The sequence below is a fragment of the Diadema antillarum genome, unplaced genomic scaffold (assembly GCF_040938485.1).
Source record: "Diadema antillarum isolate AM-2024a unplaced genomic scaffold, OU_Dant_1.0 seq00000106_RagTag, whole genome shotgun sequence".
In the NCBI taxonomy this organism is placed as follows: Eukaryota; Metazoa; Echinodermata; class Echinoidea; order Diadematoida; family Diadematidae; genus Diadema; species Diadema antillarum.
The window spans coordinates 456,343-473,836 of record NW_027271192.1 but is presented as its reverse complement, the minus strand read 5'-3'; the positions used below and the strand labels follow the sequence as shown (position 1 = coordinate 473,836).

The 17,494-nt window shown below is 39.1% G+C and overlaps 1 protein-coding gene across 1 annotated transcript in view; it reads right to left on the bottom strand.

Annotated features, from left to right (window-relative positions):
• LOC139726963 (uncharacterized) overlaps positions 1-17,494 on the bottom strand; it is a 68,836-nt gene that overhangs the window by 4,621 nt on the left and 46,721 nt on the right. The window contains exons 5-10 of the mRNA XM_071637951.1: positions 12,342-13,364; positions 11,223-11,505; positions 10,943-11,190; positions 10,333-10,531; positions 5,095-5,227; positions 3,035-3,128 (exon numbers count right to left, since the gene is read on the bottom strand). Coding sequence (XP_071494052.1) covers positions 3,035-3,128; positions 5,095-5,227; positions 10,333-10,531; positions 10,943-11,190; positions 11,223-11,505; positions 12,342-13,364 — 1,980 coding nt within the window. The remainder of the gene's footprint in view (positions 1-3,034; positions 3,129-5,094; positions 5,228-10,332; positions 10,532-10,942; positions 11,191-11,222; positions 11,506-12,341; positions 13,365-17,494) is intronic.

Here is a 17,494-nt window from a genome sequence, read left to right as displayed (position 1 = left end):
AGCGGCCAAAAACCCGATGCAGCCGTAGCCGAGCCGATAATTCAGGGTGTTTTTTCTGCTTTTTAGCCGTGCCAGTCATTTCTGGGCAACGTTCAGTGATCGCCACCGTTGCATTCATCACTTATTCAGTCACAATAATGCACTAGTGTTAAGCTTTCTTCATGACTGTGCACCGGCATTGTTCTATGCATGATACACACATACATGTACATGTATATGTATACAACGATGATACATGTACATGTAGGCAATGCAAATAAAGTTGGATTACCTGTCTATAGCGGCCACCTGTCTATAACGGCCACTTTTTCTGTATCCCTTGGGTGGCCGCTATAGACAGGTTTGACTGTAGATTGAGCTGCACTGACCCCTTTTCATAGTGTTGGTTTCTTTTATACAAAGTAATAATAGCTGGGGAAATTGTGAGCAACTAATTATAGTGTAGCTCAAAATCTCTCAATTGTTAGCAGTTTCCTTGTAAGATAACCACACAGCAAACTGTTATTCCTTGGCACACACTCACATGCACTTATTTCTACTTTCAAGTCACAAATCATAGAATCTGGAAGAAAATACATAATGTACATAGCTTGAGAGGAATATCTCATGATATCATAGTACTGTCAGTCCAAAGCTGGGTGGATTGTATTACTTTGAGTCATTCTGAATCATTCTGGCACAACCACACCATCCTTTACTTTTGAAAAAAAAAACCAACACAAACAACGGTAACCAAAAACTACAAGAAAACATATAGTCAGTACCAAAAACTACAAGAAAACATATAGTCAGTTATCACTGAGAATTTTGGAAAATTCCTTGGTGGTATGCTTTCAGATGTAAGTTTTCAAAGAGTATTTGATTTTGCTTTTCCTTTTTGTTTGTCCACTTTGTTTTGTTTGTTGTTTGTTTGTTGTTGTTTTTTGGTGTGTATGTGTGTGTGTGTGTGTGTGTGGGGGGGGGGGGGGGGGTTGATTCTGTGGGGATGGGCTTCATCTGAAAGTAAAGTACTGACATTAAGTGAAATGTTGTAGCCAGGCTGGTCACAGCAAAAAATCACAAGACATGTGAGGAAAGAAGAAATGTCCATGCACATCTAAACATTCAACTTTTGATAACTACCAAGTCCATCAAGGAGTTATGTTACATGGGACCATCGTGCTATTTAAAGAAAACCTTTTTCCCCCCTGTTTTTGCTTTAAAAACATATCCTCCAGTATGCCACATAAATATTTATAAGCATGGCTACAATTTCTGTGAGAAAACCAGGAAATGATTATGCATTACAAATTAATGGAATTTATTCATATATCTGTACATGACTTTTGTCTGTTTGTGCATTTAAATGGTCTGCATACATTTAGTGCTTATTGCTTGTAAAATAGAGTGTCCACTGTATCAATGATAGTAAAGCGTCGGCAGCAAGCATGCACGTCCTGTATGTATAGACTAACAAAATGATTGTGCAATATATCAGTGGCCAAAGATAGTATTGTGCTATGTTACATTGATTCATCAAGTGACACATTGTTACAGACCATCAACCCAGCAAAAGACAGGACAAATATTGTCCTTTTGTAAAGTCAATACTAAATTTGAAATGAAAACAGTTGGGATATATATTGTTATGAATGGTGCATCTGTCATACAGCAACTAGAAATGTTGCTGACGACTGGTAAACCTCCGCTACATTGCATCATTCTCCCACTAGATCTACATTACGTCTTGACAATGCGATACAACAAATTATCACTGTTCTGTTATATATACACCAATTCAGGGTGATACATAACTTGTTTTAAACATGTGCACTCGTAAGCAGATTTTCAAACTGTCGTAAAATACTTGCCCAAACAGAAAGTCCAGAAATCTGAGAAACTGATACAGAAAACCACTTGTAAGTCAAGAGCTTAATAAAACATAGCCATTTGAATTAAGAGCACACACTAATTCACAAGCTCAAACACATTGGAGTAACAAACTTGGTTTGATCGAGCGTTGGTGTTACATTGCATTGGGGCTTCTTCAGGCAAGTGCTGGAAAGCTGCTGAAAAGTAATTTCATGCATCACATCACTGAACAGTCAATTTCCTTGGGCTTCTGTATGCTTGACTTATTGGAATTGTGGGGAGGGGGGAGTGAAAAAAGATGGCTTCCTAACTTTTTTACTTGTCCAATTGCAGCAAGCATTTTCCCCCATCATTCCAAAACACTTGCCTGACTCTGATTTTTGCTTTTCCCGGGCAATTAGGCATGTGCTTATGTAGCACCTTGCGATTTTCATGACAATACTTTGAATCTTTTTCCTTCAGAGCTCAAGGAATCTTCCTTCCTTGAGCTCAGCATGCCCACTATCTAGAGCAGAATGAACTTTCAATGTAAGTCAAGATATGTTCAATTCCCTGTGTTCGATTTGAATTTGTTTGTTTGTTTGTTTGTTTGTTTGTTTGTTTGTTTGTTTGGGTCACATCTAAACTTTCAAACTTAAAAAACAATTAAAAAAAAAAACAACACAAACCAATGCATTCTTTCATCAAGGAACAAGACTTGAAAATCTCCAAATAAGACATCTTTTTAAGGCCCCTTCGTCTTCATGGCCCTGATATTGTTTTGAAATAAATGTTTTTCCAGCCGAAATAGTGCACCTCTGGAAAATTACAATGAAGCTTACAGCAAATGCAGCACTGATTCCCATCTAGAAAATTATCTTCAGATTCACCATTAAAGGATACTTTAAAGTGAAATAGGAATGTTTGTACTTTTGAATCTGGTAATGCTATCCACCAAGAACATGAAAATCTGCATACAAGAGTGCTTGTGCTTGGAACACAGAGACTAGATTGGCATGCAAACAAACTGGCAATGGTCTATAGACGACAACATGTATTGTACATAAATATATTTGTTACTGCCAGCAAAACAGATTGTTAATCGGGGTAAAGTTGCATTAGCACTCTCTGCTGGATAACAGTAAACGGCAATGCAGGATCAACTCACAACTCCCTTTCATCATCCTGCCCATGATGTTCTCACCTTCTTGTTGTCAACTTTGTCTTCACCATCCACAACAAACTTGTAAGTGTAGTCTCCAGCCTGGAGATTCACTTTTACACTGAAGCAGCCATCACTGTAGAGGTGTATGGAGGATCAAGGCAGGGGTACATGTGAGGCATTTTACAGGTGGTTTAAACCATTTAAACAGATACTACAGACTGCTTGAGTGATTTGAAAGTTGCCACATCCTGTCAACAGTGCATCATTGCCATTCATTTATTTGTTTAAAGTCACTGCTGCTTTTACAGCTAAACTGATACATCAATTTCTTTATTGACAGTATTTGAAGCATTAATTTTCTTCACTATTTCATTCTTGCCAATACTTGCTTCTAGCTGCCAAGTCTGAACTATAGCAAGAAAACTCACTGGAATTAAATGAGATGAAATGATGCACAGTTTGAGGTGGGGCAACTATCAAGCCAGCTCACTGGATCGGCCTGGTTGCTCCAGCACCACATAGCCCAATGTTCAACTGACTCAACTATCGTGTGATTCAAAAACTTGTGGGTGGCATGGACCGACAAAGTTTGTAAATGATGGTGTATTGCTGTGATCTGGCATGTATGAACACTGTCACTTTGGAGAATCGAGGCAGTGCGATGGGTATGAGTGTGGAGGAGGTAGACCGACCCAAACCTGTGCAGAATGAAGTATGAAATGAATGGCATCGTTCACACCCACACATCAGTTTACCTGCTTAGCACTAGCCCTCCACTCCCCGTCCACGATAAACTTGTACGTCCAGATCCCGGGGGATAGGGACAGCATTTGTGTGAACTTCCCATCCTCGCTACCTCCGTGAATGATTTTGAAATAGCAAGGGGTAGTTTCAAAGGGAGGTATAGTACATATGACAGGGGGTAGAGGCAGAAGGGTAAGGGGATAGAATTGGGGGGGGGGGGCAGGGGAAGTTTTGAAATGGGAACAGTGCGATAAACAATAAAAACAAAAACCAACATGAACAGTTTGCAGAAAAAAAAGGCAGATGCCAAACAAAAGACACAAATAGACGCATGAGAAATAAATGAGATGGAGGAGATGATGTAGTTTTATGGAAGGAATAATTGTGTAGATAACATGCAAAATGTGATCAAACAATTGAATGAAAAAAATTCAATTAAAGCTCAAATTTCATTGATCATGCAAAAGATTAGAATGATATCATCATGGGAATATATGGCAACAATGTTTATAAATAATGTGACAGATGCAGGTGTCATTCACAGAGAAAATTGTGCATGAGTATTTATGACATTCCATTTTGAATTTCATGGAACAACACACATGTGAAATAAATTGGAGGTTGATATACAAAAAAAAAAAAAAAAACAGTGAGAATTTAGAGTGGAAGACAATGCAGACTTGAGATAAATGGAGATGGACAAAACAGGGTTACAGTATACAGAACAATTAATATGTTAAAAGCAAGTTAGATAACTTCAAGAGGATGCAAAATGAAGAAATTTCAAGGACAATGGGGAAAAATGTCCAGGTTAGAAATGGGTTTGAAAATCACAGATATGATGAGATATGGGGGAAAAATGAAACAATATTGCCAATCATACATGTGCATTCGAAATGAATGACTGTGGTCACTTTAACATACTATAATTCAACAACAACAAAGTGAGATCAGCAAGTCATTCATTTTGATCTGCATAAACTGCAATGTAATAATGCAAATAAGAGAACTCGTGTTAGAATTCTACTCATGGCACTTCACAAGCATCCTATTTCAAGGTTTGGGTTTCAGTAAAGAGATAGCTGAAGCTGCCATATTGAATATAAATGATACTGATACATAGATGTATATCATTCCAATGCCAGGATCAAAATCTTATAGAATGCCATACCATCAGATGCAAGCATTTCAGTAGGTTGTAACAGTTTGTACGAAAAATATCTGATGAAATGCTTCATGAAATGCCCCCCCCCCCCCATGAAGTAGGAGTGAAGAGGGAGACATAGAAAGAGAAAAAGAGAGAGAAAGAAAGAGAGCAAAAGAGCAAAGGGGATAGTGAGAGAAAAACAACTCACGCTTGATCGAGCGGTATCTTGTCCTTCCACTCGTTGAAGCTTCCAGTGACAAAAACTTCCTGGCCACCCTCTTCCCATCGGAACTCCACCTCTGTTTTCTTCTCATCTAGGACCTGGTCCCCTGATGGACCATCTGTGAAAACAACAACAACAACAAAACATAAGGTTAGCAATCATTTGCTGGCCAACACTCAAAAAATAATCATCTGTCCGTAGCTCAGGACACTGCACTGTTGAGGATACCTATTCCTTCTTGCTAGAAGTGGCATTTAAACGATTGTAAATATAGATCAAATCAATATAAACATTGTAATAATTATGATTGTACTGCGTATGCCCGAATGCATCCTATCTAACATATGCATGAACAATCACCACATCACATGCACACTGTCTCGACTGCACTTTCGACTACACTTTCCAACCTCAAGAAGCATTTATGATTCATACAGACGTCATTTTCAAAGACGGCTGGCCATCATCTTCAAGCTATGCTTACGCTTTAAACGTGGCAGCCATCTGCATTTTCTAGCTGTTATAAACTGATATTTGTGTTCTTCCATAATGCAAGCACAAATCAAGTTTATGTGCCGGGTACATATTTTTGTTTTACACACTTCATTACATTTATCTTTTCCTGTTGTTAATTACAGGTAATCTTATGCCAATATATATATATTCATACATTTTTTTTTTGGGGGGGGGGGCTGTGATACATGCAGAAAATGCAGAAATTCAGGCTGTCCTGAACTATGGAAGCAAACCATCCCAAGAGTTGCTAAAAATATTTTCTTCTACACACATATTATGCAGAAGTTGCTTTAGACATTGTACCCAAGTAGCCATGTTACAATCTGAGTTTTGATTGTTACGTAGATCACCTGATCGATCTGTTATTCTTTTAGTCAATTCCATGCATGGCTACCTTGTTGACACTAGTATTAATTTTTTTTTTAATGCTTCTTATCCTCTTTAAGAAAAAGGAAGCATGCTGTTGCCTACGAAGAGTGAATCAGTTGCAAATAAGAGTTCAGAAGAAAGCAGGTTCTTCTTTAATACACACATACTTATTCAGTGCCTCCTGTAAGAATGAACAAATTAAACTCTGTTCTGCACTAGACAACTGGTATGTTTAAGTGGAGTGAAGCTACAATGCAATATTCAAATAAGTTCAGGTGCTGTTGGACAGACAAACTGAAGGAAAACAGGTGGGGATTTTTAAAAAAAAAGTAAACTGCAAGTCACCTAGTACCTTTCAGGCTTAAAATCATGGTGAACGACTGTCTACATTGGAACTCTATCTGAACTCTGACAATCTGAAATATTGAAAGCAATCTAAATATATATGACAGACAACCAACCTAACTCTCCTCAACCATCATTATACATTTATACACACAGACATCAACAAGGGTAAAAAACTATAGATGTGTCAAGAATTCTCCCCCAAACAACGAAAACTATTGAGACAGTACCATCAACTTTTGTGATTCTTACATTCACTCATTCTTCACTTAAACATACGGTAGAGAATTTTAGTTTTAAATTGCAACTTGTTGCGCATTGCAAACTGTCTGATTGCATGTACTATATAACTCTACAAAACAAGATTGACAAATATTTTTGCGCTTGACTTCAGAGGATTAGCTGAACACAATTCATGCAACAACAACAACACCACCACCAAGCCAAATGATCCTTGACATTTTCGATTGCTATTCAGGAATGCGGACACCATATGAAAATGCAATATGGCTGGCGCATATCTTACAGTTCACTGACAGCAGCTGCCGGTTTCTACCAGTAAAATGTTCATATTGGTGTGAAGATCTGGTTTTAAAGCTACTTTACGAAACACTTCCAAAAACTAGGGTATCTGCCATTTCTCAATAACTTTCAGTGTGCAGTAGCATAATAACTATTTTGAAATGTAGCACTTATAAAGTAGATACAACATCAAGCCTGCAATGAACTCGGTACTCTATCATACAATTCGCACTCGAGGCCATAGCATGCTTGACATAGAAATGCTACTTTTATATTATACAGCCGACTCCCGTCTAATGAAGTCCATGGGATAGGCAGTTTTCTTTTGTTATATATCAAAATTTTGTTATAGCTGAACAAAGAACGTATATAAAGATATGAAAATAATAATTTGGGGATGCCTCTACAATGGCTCCAATACTGTGGCCATCTCATTCTCCAAATATTTTTGTCTGCTGGTGAGTTAGACCCCGTTTACAGTGCAAGGCTCGGCCGCGGCTTGGCCGCGGCCGAGTCCACCTTCATTTCAGTGTAAACGCGCAAAAGGCCAAATGCGAGGCCAAAATTGGCCTCGCATTTGGCTATGCTCTGGAGGTGGTCTCGGCCGCGGCCGCGCCCAGCCTTTTCTCAGTGTAAACGCAAAGTGGGCCAAATGCGCGGCCAATTTTAATCTGGCTTCCAAACCCTCTGCCTGTACTATTTTGCTGTTCAGGATATTAACCCCCTAAACGTCAAAAACCAGTATAGTTTAAGGTGGTTTTGTCCTGCAAAGGATTTTTCCTTCGGCAAAGGCCTTTGCCGAACGGCGACTTCGTCGCCACAGAATTCATTTGGCAAAGGGTCTGAAAACCAGACAATACCAAATTGCGTTTGTTTACAAGCAGAGCGCCACTGAATCAAAAGCGCGGCCGAGCCCAGCAGTGTAAACGGACAAAATTGCGGGGCTCGGCCGCGCAATTGAGGCCGGGCTCGGCCGTGGCTGAGCCCGGCCCCGCACTGTAAACGGGGTCTAACAGACAGAAACACATACTTGACTCCACCTATACCCTTATCTAAACTTTTTTTTGACCCATTTGCTCTACATTGTGTGAAACTTCAAAATGTTTGATTATCAAGCAGGCCAGACTCCACTTTATCTTGCTGATAACTCGAGATCCAAACTTGTCTTTTTGATAACTCAACATTGAGCTTATTTGTTTTATTTGCTGAACATTTGACAATGAATGGAAAACATTGGTGGCACTGTAGCATGAAAACTACTTGAACAAGAGACCCGGGGGCCTCACATTCACCTGAGTATCGCAAGTTCACCTTCCACACATTCTTGCAGACTACTACCTGAGAACGTTGCAAAGTAGGGGGCAGCTTTGAGGGCTTTCATGGGGGCATAGTGTTCATTTGCAGATTCCATCACACTGGTAAAATACTTGTAGTACACTACATTTAGACAATTTAACTATGCAGTTAAAAAAAGAGAGACTAAAATGTAAAAACTAGCACTAACTTGGCTTATCGCTTCTGGTTAATAAAAAAAAAAAGAATTAAGAAGATTCCTTAATAATGTAGGGGCTCTATACTAAAGACATATCCCTTCCTGTATTGTATTCTCTGACCCATCAGCTGCACACAACAGTTAACAGCAACAAATTTAATACTTTTAGACTTTTTAAAAACTTGCCAGATGCACAAAGAAAAGAACAAAGTGTCATCTGATTACAGGATATGCACTACAGGAAGAAATCTGAGGGCACACTTTGGCAGTCTATAGTACAGAGCAAAGTTTATCTCATGGCACAGATGTTTGAAGCTTGATCATTCATGATATGCAGCTAAAGAAGTGTCTTGGATTTTTTGGTGTGAAAGTATTGACACTGCTTCGAAGGTGATGTACATGTGCTACAGTTATCATAGTATCGTTAAAGCATAACTGTTTTCTTGAATGCTGACAGCAGGTATGCAGAGGTCAAAACTCAGATGACACCCGCTTTGAATATTAAAGCTAGAACTTAGTTCTCAAAAGGGCTCAAAATTCATCTTCCACCATCAGGCATTTCTTTGCAGTATACTGTAAAACATGATATATTCAGGGCATGAAATTTTCGCGAATTGGAGCCAATGGCCATTTTCGCGGCATGACATATTCGCGAATTGCCACTGGCATTCAACGCATATAGTGTAAACAAGAACTTTTGCATGCATTTTAATTTCGCGAATCTTGGCTCTCGTGAAATTAAGATGCACGCGAACATTCCTTGTTTTACAGTATCAAAAGGCTCACCAAGAAACTTGTCTGGCTGATGTGATTATGTCAGGACGAGTATTTTGAGATCAAATTTGTGACATAATAAAAGTTGGTGTACCAAACTTTTATTCCTTAAGTGCCCTCCCCTTTCAGTAGCGGTAGGTGGAATGTTACTGTGTGTGATGATTGAAACTTTTTAATAGCAGTAGTATTGAATCAAATGCAGCTGAAAAGCTGCAGATGCGATGGCCCGACTGCTATGGCCCGATATATGTTGTAATCATTGTAATCAATTATAAACATCACCTAGCAACCACAATCAGGAATGCTCTGAGATTGCAATACTTTCAAGCATAACTTTTTAGGTAATATTTCATATTTTTGTTGCTACCCAACTGAAACTGTGTTATCACAGCATTATTTTACACGTTTCTGCATACATCTTCACTTTAGAGCAAATATCAATAGTTTCTGCAGTCATATGGAAAGTATGTTTTACCTTTAATACACTGACACAATGATAAATCAGATTTGACCTGGACCTTCTCAAAGAGAGCCTGTCACCTTGGGGCACATTTCACTGCTGTGAAACAAATCTTTTCTTGACATTAGACAGAAAATTGAGTTGACAGCGTATAAATTATTTACCCCGTTTCACAGTGATATGAAAGATGAACTAATAGGTGACATGAACTTTCAAAAATTGCCTGAAACTCATGAAAATATTTTTGAAACACATCAATCAGGCATCAGGTCTGTCATGGATCAACAATCTATCATGCGGTTATCTAGCCATGATCAATTGAGACAGATAAATCATGCTACTTTAGTCTCAATTGAGAGCCGTTTTTTGTTTCTTTCCATGATATGCAAGATTTAGCCAATCATGTTACATTATTTCACCACTATCTGTGATTAGATTACCCTATACAAAATGCATGCTGCTGATGTCAGCAGGGCTGCCCACCTCTGCAGATACCCCCACCAAAAAAAGCACAGCACAGTATACAGAAAATTGAAGACACAAATTGCATCTTTATCACAAAATGAGAAAATCGCCCTTACTTAGAATATCAAATGAAAAAAAAAAAAAAATCAAAAATATATTCTATCATTTAGGCCCTAATGGGGACAATACAAAACATATTAGCTGGCAGCTCTGTGGTTGAGCTCTTCTGTTTTTGCATGCTTGATAGCCAAGGACTTGGAAAAACAAAAAACAAACTCACTTGTGACTGCTACAGAGGTGTCATCCTGCTCTTTGGACTCCTCTGCAACAGACTCCTTGGGTGCACTGGGCTCCTCTGGGGCAGGGGTCTCTGTGGCAGCTGGTTCTGTGGTGGGGGTTGCTTCCCCATTGACAGCATCTGCCTCAGCTGCTGCACTGGGGACCTCATCCTGCTTGTCTGCTTCTACTGCTGCCTCAGGCTGAAGTATCAAAGACATGTGTGAGGTTGTAAATATCTCATGACTCCACAGGGGAAGCAGCAAAGTTATTTTTTTTAACAAACAGACAAGAACTCTAACAATAACAATCAGAATTAGGTCAATCACATGAACCGTGCCACATTTGAGTGTGCTACACAAGTTAAGCTGCATTCATGCAACAGAGTTACAAACAAGAATGTGTCTGAACATTTAAGGCACACACCAGAATACACATATAACATTTGGTGAAGACTTGTTATTATAAGACTGCAATCAATGTTACATCTGGACCTGTATCATGGCATCATTTATCTACTTTGTCCCCTACAACCACCACTCATCACTACCATAAATCGCACATATCATCAAACATCTAATATGGCATATTTTGGTGCATCTCTCCTGGAATACCTGAGCAGGATTTTCTGCAGGTGTTACTGGTGATGGTTCTGCAGGAGCTTGGGTTGGTGTGTTCACCTCTGCTTGTGTTTCCACAGGTGACTCTGCCTCTGCCCGTGCCTCATTTGGTGTTTCAGTTGGTGTTTCTACTGGTGCTTCTGCTGGGGCCTCTTTGAGTGTTTCAGTTGGCTGTTCAGGTACATCTACCAATGGTTCCGTAGTTTTTTCCACTGGTGAACTCGCCGACACTTCAGCTGGTGCTACTACCGGTATTTCAGCTACTGGTGGTGGCATTTCTGCGCTGGTGCTTCTGCCGGTGCTTCTGCCGGTGCTTCTGTCAGTTCCTCAGTTGCTGCCTCAGCTGGTGCTTCAGGCTGAGATTTTGCTTGTGACTCTGCTGGTACCTCTGGTTCTTCTACTGGTGCTGGAGCTTCTACTGAGACTTCTGTCTGTGCCTCATCTGGTGGTGGTACTTGTGTTTCGGCTGATGCTTCTACACATGCTGCAACTGGCACTCCTGGTGTTTCTGTTGTTTCTACTTTTGTTTCTGCTGTAGTTTCTGCTGATGGTTCAGGCTGAGGTAGAAATACCACAGATTGGGCTGTAGTAATCTTTATAAATACTAAATGGAAAACACACTAAATCCTTGTCAAATGGACAAGACTTTAAACAGGTAACACATGATGTGTCAAGAGCAGATACTCTAACCAATATGGGCTTCATGCTACATGCATTCAACTTTATGCATGCGGTAAATTTACATTCAAGAAAAGGGGGGAAAACAATACTCCCGGGGGAAAATATTTAAAAAGAAATGTACGTTGTGGTAAGAAATGTGCTCTTTTACATTAACTCATACAACTAAAATTAAAGTGGCTGGGTTAGGATAATATTTGAAATGTCACATATTTTTTCTCCTGTGCTTGCATGTGTCAGCTGTGCGTTAAATATGACTCAAGGGTAAGTGGTTATTCCAACTGAATATGAAGTTGCACAAACAGAGTAGGTACTTAAAGAAAACATAAATATGTAAATGGCTTGAGCAAGAGAATTTTCAAATTTACAAATTCCAACGGTGCCATCTATTAAAGCACTCTGAAAATGACTTGCCTGTGAAGATAACTGAATTAATCATGCTTTCACTATAGATGGAGAACTTAAGTGAACTGTGCAAAGTTCTGGATTTTATTTTTAATGAGTGTCATGCACAATAAAATGAGGTGTAAATTGAAAGAACTGTGTTTATATTCATTCATTGTGATCTGTTTTGCTGTTAAAAGAAAATTGCTGTTAAAAGAAAACCCCAGTGAACAAACTTAAGTGTTGGTCTTCAAGACAATGCTATAATGTGAGCAAAATGTGTATCATGCATCTGACAAAGTTACGGTGAGATTTATCTGTCATGGAGTACCTGGCCTGGCATTTGTGCAGGTGATGATGCAGGTGCTTTCACTTCCACAGCTGGAGCTGGTGCTGCAGCTGATACTTCGGATTGTGCCACAGGCTGGACTGAGGATTCTACTGGTGCTGCTTCTTGTGATGCTGCAGGTTCTGCCTGAGTATCAACTTGTATTTCTGCTGGTGATTCTGATGGTTCTGCAACACGCTCTGTTACTGGAGTTTCTTTTGGTGCATCTACCGGTGTTTCCCTTGGCGTTTCACCCTGTCCATCCAATTGTGCTTCTCCAGGGGTCTCTGCAGAAGTGTCTGCAACTGCACCTATTGGAGCCTCTGCTGGAATTGTGGATGCTTCCACTGGCACTTCTGGTGACACTGCCTCTGATTCTACTTCTGCTGGCATTTTACTTAGAGAATCATCAGGGGCTTCCACTGATGCTTCTGCTGGTATTTCTTTCTCTACTTCATCTTGCACTTTTACTGCTGATTCAGTTGGTGCTTCTTCTACTTTTGCTGGTGCTTCTGTTGGTGCTTCTGCTGGTGCTTCTGCTGGTGCTTCTGCTAGTGTTTCAGCTGGTACCGGTGCCAGTGCCTGGACAGATACTTGTGTCAGTGTCTCCTTCTCTGCCTCTTCTGTAAGTTCTACTGATTTCTCTGTGTGTGTTTCCTCAGGCTTTGCTGCTTTTTCTTCTGGTATTGATTCTGCTGGTGCATCCAATACAACTTCTGCAGGTTCTTGAGCCAACGGAACTGTGCATGCAGCAATGGGCACCTCTAATGGCACTTCCTCCAGTGTTTCAGCAGATACTTGATCTTGCATTTCCACTTGGGTTTCCTGCAGTGTTTCTGCAGGTGCTTCAGCCAGCACTTGTTTCGGTGCTTCGGCTGGTGCTTTCTCTAGCACTTCTGCTGGTTCCTCCACTGGTGTTTCTGCCAGTGACTTTGGCGGTTCTTCTTCAGGTTTATCAGCCGGTGCTTCGGCGGATACTTCCAACAGTTGTTCCTCTGGTGCTTTTGCTGGTGTCTCAACACGGGTCTACAGACAAGTAAAGAATTCAGTGACATAGTGCATTGACACATTACATATCCCTTACCACCATGTATCACACAAATCACCAAGTCCCTTTTAGAGATCTTGTGACATGGACCATGCAATTTTGTCTATGAAAGTTCCATGGGGTTTCCTTTGGCAGCACATGGAGTTATTGCTTGAGCATGCTTGAAAAGATTGCAAAATTGGCTCATTCATGAAATCTAGAAGTGATTATGTGCATTCAAGATATTGATTCTCTTTAAAGACAAATAATCTTTAGCACCTTAGCACCTTTTGTGAGGGAGGGGGAGCAGTATTTCTTTTTTCCCCCCCCCCCCTTGGTCACTCAGCTGAATTAAGTATTACAGCTATGATACTACTGCTAGGTCATTTCTGATGGCATGTTATCTAATGAAGCAATGAATATCGGTCCCTTTTCTGCCCAACCTCCTCAAGGTTTGGCAAATTGTGACTGTACAGGTTTTGGCTGGAAGCCAGAGCAAAAGCATATCATGCTGTGGAAGTTGTGACCAGCGCCTGCGGCATTTAAGACAATAATACAAGCATACCATACCATCCTTTTTCCATGCATGCAATCACAAAAGCATTCACCATTGCATTCACATTACACAGGTCAACCCACATAATGATGGAAGTGTTTCTGCAGAATACTGTCAATGCCAGTTTTTAAAGATATGACCTATTAATGCTGGGTTCCTACTGTCATATGATGCACCTGGCATGCCATGATTGGCCATTGGTAGCTGATCATGGAATATTTGTTTCTGTCTATCAAAATTTGCACAATGACCGAATCATGGTCTTAATCCTGAAGTAACTGTAGAGATCTTATCAGATCTTGAGGTCAGTCATGGCAATTGTATCGATCGCAGAAATTTTTGTTTAACCATCCAGAACTTTTCTACAATCAACACAATTGCTATGACTCACCTCAGGATCTGATAAGATCACCACGATTACTCCACAATTAGTGCTGCAAGTTCATTGTGGTGCAAATTGTGACACACTATTGGCTAATCGTGGCATGAGTAGCAGATCACATGATAGTGGGAACATAGCATTAGTGAAATAAAGACACCAGAATAATTTGAAGTCAAGATGGCATCTTGGTATTTAATGTATCATGCGGCATGAGTCATTACGATGTTTCAGCGTGTTAGATGTCACCTTAGTCATATCACTGTGATCTGATGATGGGAAACTGTTACTTAAGAAAATAATTCTAGTTCTGTGTAACTGCAGTAATTCAAATGATGTGTAAACTGGATTTATTACAGTTCATACCTCAGTTTTTATGATGAAATGTGGCCAATGAATGTTTCACTTTCCTTATGAAGTTAAATGATGTATTGAAATGACATGTGAACATCAAATACTCATCGTACATCTTGACTTTTGTATAGGACGAGTGCTTTTGAAACTTGGTGCAGCACATTTTATCATCGACCTAAAAATACCTTTAATATGAAGTCATATGAAATTTCCGCATGTCAGTTGCATGGATAACGTCATGCGATACCTTCCAGTACTCCATGTCTCACATGATTTTGCTCCAGCTTTTACACAGGCATCCTGAATGCATGCTAATTCGATGCAATGTACAGCACCACTAGCATCCTTTAAGAAGGCAAGTAGATGAGCGCAAGACTGTATTCGCTATGACTTAAGTGTGATAATAGCATGGATTTAAAGGTATGAAACAATACATACAGTCTTTATTTGCAGGTGGGTGCAAATGTAAGCACGGGAAAGGTCAAAGTTACATGGGAGCAGCACATAACATGGCACAGGATTCAACATGTAGTATACACCAGTGACAAACACCACATAAACATGGAACTGTAAATCAACAACATTAAAGAACATGCCCCTCCCAACATGGCAACATTTTTGGGAATTCAGCATTGCATTTCCGCAAGAAAGCAGAGAGCCAGTTCATTTTCTGATATGAAGAAAGCCAGCATGCTTTTATCAAAGATTTTTCCTTCTTCCAAGGGAAATGGTGTGCAGGAGAGAAGAAGAGTGGACTTTGGGAGTAAAACCAGATTACGAGCAAACCCTCCTATTAACACCACAAACCAGTAATTTCTCACTTGAATTGATGCTTGTAATACTGACCTTTGACAAGCTTGATAATATTTTACTTACAATCCTAACCGTTTTACAATTATTGAAGAAAGGAAGCACTTAAATAGAACTGACTGAAATATAAATCTGCTGAATTTCTGGATACTTTGGTACAATTTCACTCAAAGTATATTTCTCAGTCAAACTTTCTCAACAAAATAACTCCTGGATAAGATTAGGTCAAATATTTCTATTTATGTCCACTGATTATAAATCATTACACCAGGAAGACTTTTTGACAAGCAATCACGTCCTTTACCGAATATTATTTGAGCTCTCTGATACCTTTAGAATCATGTTTGCCTAATTGATGAAAACACAGCTAATATTTCTCCTTAATGGCTTTTGCAAAGACAATGATATTATGAACTTTGACATGTGGTCACTGACCCAATTCATAAAAGTGTTAAAAATCTGATAATGGTAGTTATTATGACATTCATGATATTAATCTCTATTTTCAAACCAAGTTTAATATGTGGTGGGTACAGTGTTTATTGTTGAAATAAAGATGGATCTCTTTTTTTTTTCTGTGAATATATATAAAGACTTCTGTGTGATGATAGAATGCATTTAAAACAAAAATCACACTCTCATCATTGAAGGAAATGTTTTAACATGAAATGTGACCCTGCACCTCAAAACAAACAAAAAGTCGTCAGACATGAATTTTTAGTTAAGACCATATTCTGAAAGAGCAGACTTTAAGCTTTAAAATGATGTATAACTAAAATCAAATGGACTCTCCTAACCTATCTAAATATTGGAAAGAAAGCACAAACTCAGGAAAAGTGTGAACTGAGAAAAGAGGCTCTGAAGTACAGTGTCTATTCAAGCGCTTAATCTTTACCAAACCGTGCTGGCTGTGCGATGAATGGGACAAAAAACAGGAAGTAAACCACCAGAGTAACAACAATGAGGGGATTATCAGATTAAACTGAAATTAAGCATGCCTCATTAACATATTCTGTCCATAATTAATGCCAACTTTCAAAGCAGTAGCACTATCCTTTCAAAAGTTATTATCTAGTTGAAAGTGAAGAGTGTGGATAAGGTTTTTCAGAAATGAAAAAGGGATTCTAAAGACACACCTAATCACACTATTCTACCAAAAATGTTTTAGATAAACTGCTAAAAACCACACTTTCCTGCCCGTTTTATGATACGAAATTTTAGCATAATGTAAATGAAGACCCGCTCTTTCAGGAAATATGAAAAAGTCAAGTTCGGCTAGGTTGACCCATTTCACTTATTTTCAGTCCTCACGCAAAATCAGTGTGTGCGACTTTATGTTCGTTTTGAGGTGCACGGTCACAAATAGCCATGCATGTCCAATGATAAAAGCTAAAGTACATACTTACTCTTCCTTTTGCTGGGGCTTTAAAAAGACTCACATAAGCTGCATCTTCCAGCAGCTATCATCATACATATACTTACTTGATCGAAACATTTCATAAAGATAACCCTATACATATATTATATAATTTTGTTCCAGTTTGAAATGTCTCTTTTTGCAAGCCTCATATGACAAATCAAAAGTTTGATGTATTTTGTAAAACTATGCAAGAATATGCATTTTTCTATCCTACAGAAATGAAGACAGCTAGAACTGTCATTTTGATAGGGTCCAAATGATTCCCAATGTTAACATGACTTTTTATGAAATATAGCAGGAACCCATAATAAGATTTATTCCCAGTGAATAAAAATAAATAATCGTATGGGCATATCAAGTAAGCTAAATTCAAAAATTAAACAGAGATGGAGGATGTAATAAACATTTGGATTTCAGTGAGTAAGCTCTTATGTTGTCCTATTGGAATCTAAATTGGCGAAGTGAAAATATGACTGTGATGGAATCTGAGAACTGCTCCTCCATTTTCAAATGGCAGTTGTATATGGCCTTTAAGAACTCTTCAAAATACTTCTCTGCATTAAAACTACTGAAATTTACTTGGGGGGAGTGTTTTTCATCTGTTTTGAGC